Source organism: Mesitornis unicolor, unplaced genomic scaffold, assembly GCF_000695765.1.
Source record: "Mesitornis unicolor isolate BGI_N332 unplaced genomic scaffold, ASM69576v1 scaffold7817, whole genome shotgun sequence".
Lineage (NCBI taxonomy): Eukaryota > Metazoa > Chordata > Aves > Mesitornithiformes > Mesitornithidae > Mesitornis > Mesitornis unicolor.
In genome coordinates, this window is record NW_010195722.1 from 22,968 (window position 1) to 34,136 (window position 11,169).

Consider the following 11,169-nt stretch of genomic DNA (forward strand, 5'->3'; position numbering starts at 1 on the left):
GGGAAAGAGATCCAAGAGTGAAAGGCCTATTTTATCCTTCATGGGCTGGGAAGAGTAAGATTTTCCCAAGCACCCAAGAGTGTTTAGCTCGTTTTGATGCTTTTGTTAATTCCATTAATAGACTACCTGACTACTAAGATTTCACAAAGGATGCATAAGAATGGCTTGTTTTTCTAGTTCATTATGCTACAGAATGGGAGATAACATTTTTTTCATTAACAGGTACAAGCAGAACCCCTGTATTGTCTCCTTTTTATGACATTTACTGAAGTCATCACTATTAAGTATGTCCCTGTTTTTCAAAGTTTGCAGCTGACTTAGAGTTCATTTGCACTTTTTTTTTTTTAGTTGGATACACAATGAATGATCTCATTTTTGAATGGCAAGAGAAGGGAGCAGTTCAAGTAGCAGAAGGTCTCACTCTACCGCAGTTTCTGTTGAAAGAAGAAAAGGATTTATGTTACTGCACCAAGCATTACAATACAGGTAGGAAAGCACAAATACTAATATATGGCTAATCCTTTAAAACCTTCCAGAATTTGAGATACTAAACTTATAGCAGGGTAATTTTTTCACTCAAACATCCTTTTGTTAATGATAATAATGAATTTATTATTATCCCTTTTTTCTTTTTACCATAATCCATTTGAAAAACAAGAAAATTTTATTTTCATTATTTTTCTCTGTCTCCTTTGAGATATATAGGCAATCTGTTCTTCCTTTTTAGGATTCTTCTGCTTTTGTGCCATTTTAAAATGTGCCTGTAACCATACTTCTATCGCCTGCATAGTGCTATTAACAACTGAGAATCTGTGGTTGAAAGTATTCTCATATTTCTAAAGTTCATTTAGGCAATATGATGCATCAAAATTCTCTAACTGAGGAATTAAAACATTACTGTTGTATTTAATCTGATATTGAATGGAAGCCTGTTTTAAAATGTCAGAATTACTGGTAAGATTCAAATATCCCTCCAAACATCTCATCCAAAGCTGAATTGTTCTCCTACTTATTTGCCTGATAACTTTCATTACAATCATTATAGTTTAAAGCTTTTGATTTTGACTGAAACTTCATTTTTTTCAATATTTTTTACCCTCTACCTTGTTCTTCATAACCTATCTATCAATCCTACTTAAGTTGGTATTAATTTTCTTCTAAGCAGAAATAGGAAAACAAGCTAGGCATAGGGAAAACACGCTGGGATCACCTTACATTTGCAGTCTTTTTCACTCTGGCCTTAAACTGAGCTGAGAAGTGGGAGGAACAGATATTAACTGCATGTTAGATATAATAACTGTCAAAATGTGCCTGCAAGACAACTGCAGTTACCCTTGTGAACTGCTGTCACATGTAGGTGGGAGAGAGGGTTTACCGTCATAACTCTAGAGGGCCATGTGCCCAATCATCAGTGTGATATTTCTGTATTGCTTTGGACAAACTGCATTTCTGTGGCCAGATAGGTGCTCTAAAATGTGAGTGCAGCCCACAGCCCTGAAAAGATGGCTGGAATTCATGCCTCTGCTTAAAAAATAAAATCGGGCTGTTTCATTTGTCCACAAAAAATCAAGCCATTTACTAATACAGAAAACTTGAAAGCCTGGATACAGGCTCCCACAGTACACTTCAGAATAGAGACTTTAAAAGAGCTTTAGCAAACGAAAAGACAATTGCACAGCTGTAGGACCTGCCTGTGATGGATGGGGGGAAAAAAGCAATGCTGAGTGGCACCAGATGCAGCCAGAAGGGTGTGTCTTCACCAGAGGAAGCAGCAGATTTACAGCACCAAAATCACAGGTTCAAATCTAGAAGAACTTTGGCAGGGCAAACCAGAAAGAAAAGATAGTCTTACTCATGAAGGATTATAATTATTGTGAAATCTTGCTCTTCAAGTTAATAGTATTTTCTCCAGAGTATTTCTTTTTTTATTCAAATCTTCAGCATGAAGTTAATTTAATCAAATTAGAGGGGTTTGGTTTGGTTTCTAGGAGGTTGGGAGTGCCTTTAATTTCATTGTTACAACCAGCATTATTAACTACCATATGTAGGCTAAAAAAGCCTAAACATTGTATTAAAAAACAACAACTAAGAGTTTCTTTTCTTCCATTATGTCACTTGCATATGTGACCAGTAATACTCTTTCTTAGGGCTCCTGCAATGACATACTGTAGACCATACCCCTTTAAGATACTTCACAAGAAACAAACTTCTCTTTTTTTTCCAATAGAAATAAAGCCTATTTCTCTGAGCTACAACAGATTAGGTAAAATGAATTCTTAATAGAATGCTAAACAGCTGCAGCTGGTATGCAGTAAGTCACCAAATAAGAATTTTCAATTTAAATTTAGTTATGACATAGGATGGAAAAGTCACAGAATCACAGAATCACAGAACGTTAGGGATTGGAAGGGACCTCAAAAGATCATCTAGTCCAATCCCCCTGCCGGAGCAGGAACACCTAGATGAGGTTGCACAGGAAGGCGTCCAGGCGGGTTTTGAATGTCTCTAGAGAAGGAGACTCCACAATCTCTCTGGGCAGCCTGTTCCAGTGCTCTGTCACCCTCACTGAGAAGAAGTTTCTTCTCAAATTTAAGTGGAACCTCCTGTGTTCCAGCCTGTGCCCATTACCCCTTGTCCTATCATTGTTTGTCACCGAGAAGAGCCTGGCTCCATCCTCGTGACACTCACCCTTTAAATATTTATAAACATGAATGAGGTCTCCCCTCAGTCTCCTCTTCTGCAAACTAAAGAGACCCAGCTCCCTCAGGCGCTCCTCATAAGGGAGATGCTCCACTCCCTTAATCATCTTTGTAGCCCTGCGCTGGACTCTCTCCAGCAGTTCCCTGTCCTTCTTGAACTGAGGGGCCCAGAACTGGACACAATATTCCAGATGCGGTCTCACCAGGGCAGAGTAGAGGGGGAGGAGAACCTCCTGAGTTCTTCTGAGACATCCCATAAAACAGAAAAACAGCCCTAAAATTCTCCCTGTGAAACAACTTAACATGAAAAGTCAGAACAGTATGTGAAACTGATCAGTAGATGTCTCACCAATGCCCAATTGAAAAGGGATCACTGTAACCACAGCTTGAAAAATAAACTGCTTCTAAATACAAGGGCATAACATTTTCAGCAACAGTACAGCACAATGGCTTATCAAATCTTGTGTTCTGAAGTGACGCAACAACATTTCTGATCATTTTCATGTTTTTGCATCCACTGACACAACCGCAGTGACAAATTTGGGAAGTGAAGTAGAATTATAACAACCAGAAAAATCACATGTGAGCCATTCACATTACAAGGATGGTTTTGCTTTACCATGTCCTCATCTGCTTCCTATGTGACATGTATTGCTTCCCTGGGCTTTTATGCAATACGCAATTTTAATTTCAATCACAGATAACTGCAAAAAGCCCAATAGACGACAGCATGAATTTATACATAATAGCATTGGCTAGCAGGCACAAACAGAAACATTCTAAATCTTGACTTTATTCCTGCACCATGGATAATGCACTAGACCTACACTTGAATGACGTCTTATGTCTATTGATGGGTTTTGGCTCAAAGTATTGGATGGAGTGGTCCTGGAAGCAGTGGAGCTATGGTTGCTACACTCACTACCAGAACTGTATGTGACCACTTCTGATAACTCTATATCCTAAAATTTTCAATCTCAATGAATGGCCCTCTTCCTTAACTCTGAGTTCCCCATTCGACCTCCTAACACATACATCCAAACACAATCTTTTCTCTTGATTCCTTCGGTTCGCCCTTAAGGTCAAACAAGTTGCTCAACAACCTGTAGATTGTGCCCCTTCTAGACTTTCCCTTCAACTGAGTTAATGCCTTATGCTAGGCCATTTTGCTGCCAGCATGATAGCGATTAAAGAAGACACAGCTTTGATGCCTTAGTCCACTAATACAAACCATTTTTTAAGCCTTGATTTTTAAACCATGGTTTTTTAACCTCTTAGGTTTTTTTCATGAATCACTTCTCAGAAAAGGAATTTTGTATTTTTTACCCAGGATATATTCTATGGGTGTGAAATCACTACAGCTGGTCATTCTTTCACTGAAAAAGGAGAAATTATAAACACTTCAAAAAACAGAGTCTATGACAAGCTGAGGACATCCCTAGGCACAGAAAACAGCACTGCTTGACTCCAGCAGGGCATTTTCCTCTGTGGAAGAGACCTCAGTTGTCACCCCTACACTGATCAAAATTTAACCATTCTATCTTAAAGATACATGGAATAAAAATTAATCAGCTGTCCTGGAAATAGAGACATTACATCTAGATGTCCTTACTATTTATGCTGCTATCATATTCTCCATCGTTTCTACTTCTCCCCTCTCTGTCCCTGCTAACACAGTGCAGCATGTGGCTTTCACAACACAAGGCTTCTGTTCAACTCAGTATCTGTTCTGGTGACTTCTGTTCAACTCGACATCTGCCAGACTCCCAGGCATTTCTTGTAGAACAGCTTCAGTCCAGTCCCAGCCTGTACAAGTGCATGGAGTGACCCCATCCTCATTGCAGAATTGTGCAGTTGTCTTTGTTGACTGTCAAGATGTTGTAGGGGGTCCTCCAGCCTATGGAGGTCCCTCTGAATGGCAGCTTGGTCCTCCATTCTGAGAGATTTGAGAATTACAAGTGCAGATTCCTCAAGCTGAAAAAGAACTAGTTGCTCTTTTCCACATTTTCAACTTTCTTTTACTGCAGTCGTTACCAGTCTTAGACCAATGTTAAGTTTACCACTTGCTCAAGTATTAGTTTCCAAGCAAGCTATGTAAAGTCACTTCCTTCCTGACCAAGAACTTATGTAGTCAATGGCAGGTGGCAGCACCATCACTGATATTCCTCACGTGTATGATATCTACAGACTGTGACTTGAAAGAAAAACTGAATGGTAGTACATTCCAAAAGTTTTGTAAATCTGGGCTTTAGATACAAAGACACCAGCAATATATATGAGAACTTGTCTAGTTCTACATGCCAGACACTCAAAACTCATCACTTTTAGTCAGGATACATGATCATAGACACAGCCTGAATGTTTTATGATGAGGAAAAGGCATTACACTGTCCCCTTCTTAGAGAGGTATGAAAATAATTTCAGCTATCTTTCCTTATATGTTATCAATTTTATAGACAGTCTCTTGAAATACTCAGGTTTGCACACACATAAATTATGGAGTGCCTTGTTTATTTAAGACATTTTATCATGGGAAGGCAAAAGGACAGAAAGTATTTAGCTATGTTTCAGTAATAAGTAAAGCAGAATGCCTCTCAGATGATGGGGTAATATTCTGACAGGAATAAAAAGGAAATCTTTTTACTGAACAAGGTAAACTCAGCTAGATTGCTTGCCTAGTGATTCTGATAATGACTCAAACAGGAGAGAAAGTAACAGGAGCAGTACTGCTTCATAGAAAAGTCAGTTTATATATTTCATTCTCTTTCTTCATGTTCTCTGTAAAAATCATCTGCCATTATGTGATACATAACATGCCATACTTGTTGCCAAGAGAAGTTAATTGTCTTATTTTAGCAGATGTAAAGCAAAAAGAATGCACGTAACAAAAGGCAGAAGGAAAGTGCTGGTGGTCTATGTCATCCCTCTTATGGCAGTACAGTTTAATTTCCTTCTGAGACTATGTCTGCTTTCAGGCAAACAGTTATTTCAGTTACAATATAATGTTATCCTCAAAAAATTTCTTTCAATGTTAATGATTTAATTAACATTGGGGGGTTAATATTAATATTTGGGGGTTTGGTCTTTTTTTCATTAATCTAGTTCATCTGAGGACACTTGGAGTCAATAACCGCACTCTCACTAAAGACAATAGCAATCTTTTCCAGGATGATTCGACTCTATGTACTAGATATCAAATATTAGGGCTTACATATGCAAGGTACTTAAAAGTGTTGATTAATTACATGATGTATGATTTAGTTTCAGGACAGTACTGATCAAAACTTTGTCTGAGGCTCTAACAAACACATACATAAAGAACTAGCTTTCTACTATCTAGCACAATGAAGTGTCCCCACAGGAAGAAATGAGTGCCAGAACTGGCATTAAGGAAGGCCTGGAAATATACAGCAAAGGGGAAGTCTGTGGTGGCCTGCAGTTAGATTATATTATATATCATGAACTATTCTCAGTATACCTTGTCCTGCAATATTTGTTTTGAGTAAATATTGGTCCTTTTTTTCTTTATACAAAGGTACAGAGGGCAGACAATATTCAAAGCATTGCAATGGCATTATTTAGTAAGAACCTGGGAATCCAAAGTATTAAATGTTAGAAAACTGTCAAAGTCATAAAGGACAGTAACCATGTTGCATCAATCCATACAAAATCTGTTTCTTGAGTCCACCTATTATTTTGTCTTTGAAGAAGAGTCTTTTAACTTTTGCTTTTAGAAGAGAGGACTGTCTTTACTTTTCTTAATAGGAAGAAAAGTGTGTTAGCTGGCTTTTGCAATATGTTATCTTTTCCACATAAAATAAGGAACTGCCATTTTTGCAAGTCTAAAAATGATAAACACTGCAGAGGTTCAGAATAGCACCTGGGAATAAATACTCTTTTTAACAAAATTTTCAAGGTCAGATTGAGCTGGAAAATGTTTAGGATCTTTATGGGGAGCAGAAGAATTAAGCTGCTGAAGAAAGGAATTCCCAGAAGACAGACAAATGGGAGAAGCTCTGCACTGTATTGAGTGCTCTAAACCTAAGTCAGCCATTTAGGCTGAGCATATCCTAACCAGTGAAGAAGTGTCACTCTCCGTTTCTCCTTTCCTACTATCTCTCAGTACTTAATTTCATGTTAAACCTGTGTCTCTAACTGTTTTTCAAGATGGAAAATGCAGTGCTAGAGAACTCTTGTCACAGTTCAATTCCCTGAGGACTCTGTTAGCAAATCCCCATAGCTAGCAATATTTTGGTCCTTGGGCTGGCTATTTGTTGGTCATCAGTTGCTAGTAAAAACAGAATTGTGTCCTCTACATCCATATTGACAGATGTGTTGGAATCAGAACATAAATATTCACTTTCCAGATCTAAGAGTCCTACTCTGCAGGGCTCCATAAGAATTATTTAGATTTGGTTAACTTAATTCAGTTCAATTTTGCTAAGCTTTGAATCATTCTCTATTGTGCAAGTATAAAATTCTTATATTAAGTAAGTAGTTTAATGTAATTTCATTAAGCTATATAGTCTTTAGGCCACAGTCCTCTCTATGTCCATAAAACATTTCACAGTAGATCAGTTATTAGCATTATCAATGGCTTTCCTTATAAGGAAGGCCAGACTATGATTTACTAGGATCTAAAATACTGTAAAGAACCAGAACCTTTAGCAGATATCTCTCTGTTCTGCATGTACCAGCCGTTGAATTTCTGCATGCTTAGTTTCTTTTATTTATGTTTATCCATTTTATATTTATGTTATTAGTTTTTAATTTCACAGTAATTTAATAATTACTATTACACTTGTCTTTATTAACTATTTCTCAGGCACACTATTTCCTTGGCTCAGTTTCCTAAGGTGATTCTCCATTATGAGAACTTTCTACGTAGCTTCAGACAGCCAGTCAGCCTTCCTAGTAACTGAAAATATGACCATGACATTGTAAGGGTGCAGTAAGAAAAGCTTACCCCAAAGAATATCTTAAGGGTTGCTAAAAGGGAATAAATATATTTAAGTTCTACCAACTACAGCCTCTGGAGCAGTTTGAGGCAGACGAAACTGAAAGGAGGACTCCTTATGGCCTGAAAGCTACTACTTATGCTTGATTTCCCTTGCACATCTAACGCTCCTGACAGTCCTTTTTAATCTTGGTGCTTGGTGCCGCCTGAATAGTCCACTGCTTAAACAGCACCCGCCATGGTCAGAAGATGATGTTCACTGTGAAGATGTGCTAAGGTAGAAAATTGCTCTTCTTGAGTTACTCACAGTTGATCACAGAAGCACCAAAAAATGAATACAAGACCTTGACACTGACTCACAAGAAAAGCCACTTTTACTTTCTCTGGGGAAAAAAATTATATAGGCTGACTGGAATATATATTTTTCCACTACAGTACTGGTTTCAGTGTCAATATTGCATGGAAATTATGCCAGACCAGCAGATCTGACATTGTTACCAAATAACATGTGTAAGAGAGAAAAATGCAGCATCATGTGCATATATATCAGTACCTTCACTTCATATGTATAGGTAAGGCATTCAGCAAGAAAACACTTTTGGTGCTTCTAGCACACTTGAGTATCTGGTTTAGGGTAGACTTTCAAACACAGAGAGCATTCCTTCTGTTTCAGGAAACAATGCTTATCCTTTAAGAAGCCCTCAATAGCTGTTCTTTCTTTTGCATTACAAAAATCTGTTCATTTTATGGGTTGTGTGCATGTCTATATTTAGCTCTGGTCTGAAACTAGCATCAGGCCTTAATTTGTTACTCATCCTCAGCAAAACCACAATACACAAAGGTTTCACATAGTCCTCCTAGCCACTCTTCATGACATTTACAGTGCGTATCAGAATGATCTACAAGTTACATTTTATGTACTGCAGATGAATTACTAGAGCAATGCTCTTAGCTGCTCATCTGTCTCCTTTCCCAGCTGAGATGTCTTCATGGGTATGTCTCTTCTGATCCATTCAAGCATCCAGTCACATAGATTAAACCACAGTTAACCTGGCTTTGAATTTGAAATGGAATATAGGAACAGAAAGAAGGCCCACAGCTGGATACTGGCTTCAGCTGGGAAACAACAACATAGCTTCTGCTGGCTGCCTTCTAGCTGAAGCTCACATACAGTAGTGCAAATCTGGTTTTTTCCATTCTGCTTCATCATCCATTTTTTTTCAGATGGTTCTGATCTCAGCCAGGAAGGGCTAAACCTAATATCACCCCTTGCATGCTGCTGCAACTGCTGCAACTGCTGCAAGTGCAGTGCCAAGACTGGCTTCCAATTACCACCTTTCTCCAGTGGTCATCAGTGAAGTAACAGAGAGAAGTGCCTACCTGGGTAGCTGCCAGTCTCCCTGGAGAGTTGGCACATATTAATTTTTCAGTGCCACACTGGAAGAGAGCAGATGAGTAACACAGTGATCTTGACTGGGAAGCAGTGGACATATGACTGGCGTGTCCATAAACTCTCTGGGCCTAAGACAAAGGCAGGAGTCTAAGTCACACATTCTGTGGAGTTAAGCAAAGATATTTTTCCACTTTGAGATACACTTCACTATCTTTTTCTCATTTTTTTTCGTTTTGTTTTTTTTGGGGGGCTTTGTTTCCTGTGTTTTATTTTGTTTTGTTTTGTTTTACCTTGGCCAATGATGTTTCAGAAATATAAAACCAAGCAAAAAAATAAATTCAGTGTAATTCCTGTGATACATCACTCAGTCCTAGTTCTGGCCTCTTCATAATCCCATCTCTTTTCTCTCCTTTTCTGTGGTTACAATATATTCCATTAGCAATTCCATTCAGAATGTCTTTCATTTTGTTAGGGATCTGTTGTCCACAGCTATTCCTCTTCTTCTCCTTAGTTCAGACTAACCTGGCAAACTTGTAACCACATAAAAATAATTCACATCAGAGCTGGTATATTATGTATTGCTCCCTGTTTAGGACCAAGTTATTTTTGTGGTGAGAGCTCTATAATAATTCAAGACCACTTGAGTACGCAGGAAAGAGACTCAGATCTCTTATCCTACCTTTCTCTGGCTTAAAAAACAATGTGCAAGCAATAGCCAATATTTATTGACACTCCAGTTATGCATATATTACCCATTCTGATGCTCCTTAGTTTTCCTTCTTAATTTATTTCGAAAGAAGAATATAGGACCCGATAAGAAGAAAATTTTGCATGCTGAACTGTAATTCTTGCTGATGTGATGCCAAATAAGATGGCTTTGCAAGAGACCTAGAGTTGGTTGATGCATTTCTGTCACTCCTTACAACCATGATTTACTATGGTTAATGAGAGAGAGTCCACTGCTGTCCAAGGCTGCTTAATAAACATAACAAATATCAGAAAAGAGAAATCGTCAGAGTAAGGACTAGTTTGAAGTAAAAATATGATTCTGACAAAGGTCAGTCAGTGTAGAACTTCTGCGTACGTGAAGTGTACTGAACTGGTACATAAATGAATGTATCATGTAGGTATACTTTTGAAGATCCTGTAAGAGAAATGTAGGAAAAGATCCTGTTCTTTTCTGAATTAAACATGAAAAATTCCCATTCACCTTGTTAAACCAGGGCTTTGTCCCTTGGTTGAAGCCGAAGTCAGTTTTGAAGCTGGGGCAGCAGGTAGTTGAGCTAGGATTTGAGGCACAGACTTCAGGAGTGTAGATAGGATTCAGAAAACACCAGCAATTAGGTATGGAACTAATAATTGAGCTGGCAGATATTAAACTCCTAAAATATATCATGTCATTTTAAAATAGTACATCATAACTACTGTTTTTCTAAATATTTGCCTCAACAAAATAAAAATTTCATACAATGACATTTACTATGACACCATAGAAAGAACTAATGATCTATTAAGAGAAGTATTGTGAACACAACAAAGTTCAGAAGATATTTCCAAGCAGTTAATATGCCTAGAATAAAAACATTTCAGTTTGCCTTTATCTGAAACTCATTTCTGTATGGCTAACACTGTCACTGCATAGTACACAATGTATTAAATTGGCATAGGATAAGCACATAAATAAGTCCATTGCATAAATCTTGTTAATATGATAGATATTAAAGCACTATTAATGTGGAAAATTTGCTGTAAAATGGTATTTTAGCAAATCAAAATGGGTTAGGAAAATATCTATGGAAAGTATAAACTTCATACTACTTAAGAAATAAATAACTATATAGTTTCCCATGTTAAACTCAGAATTCCAGAATTTCATTCAAATAGGGAAGAAATCTGAGGTATGTATATTTCTTGCTGTGAGAAACTGTTTCATGTATACAATATTTACAGTCACAGCATTGCCTTCAGAATCATTCATATGTGACTAATATAAGCATTGAGCAGAATTAGAAAATATAATGAGACCAGGTAAAGTTCTGTGAAATCATCTACAGTTCACAGGATTAAAAACAAAAAACCCAATCTGGATATGAGAAAAAAAAAGTAGTTTTATGGCATTC

The 11,169-nt window shown here is 37.6% G+C and overlaps 1 protein-coding gene across 1 annotated transcript in view; it reads left to right on the top strand.

Moving 5' to 3' along the window:
- The window catches only part of LOC104543577 (glycine receptor subunit alpha-3), a gene marked incomplete at its 5' end in the record, with an annotated part of 40,933 nt that overhangs the window by 18,197 nt on the left and 11,567 nt on the right, over nt 1-11,169 (top strand). Inside the window, one exon of the mRNA XM_010188219.1 lies at nt 349-486. Within this exon, the coding sequence (XP_010186521.1) occupies nt 349-486 (138 nt within the window). The remainder of the gene's footprint in view (nt 1-348; nt 487-11,169) is intronic.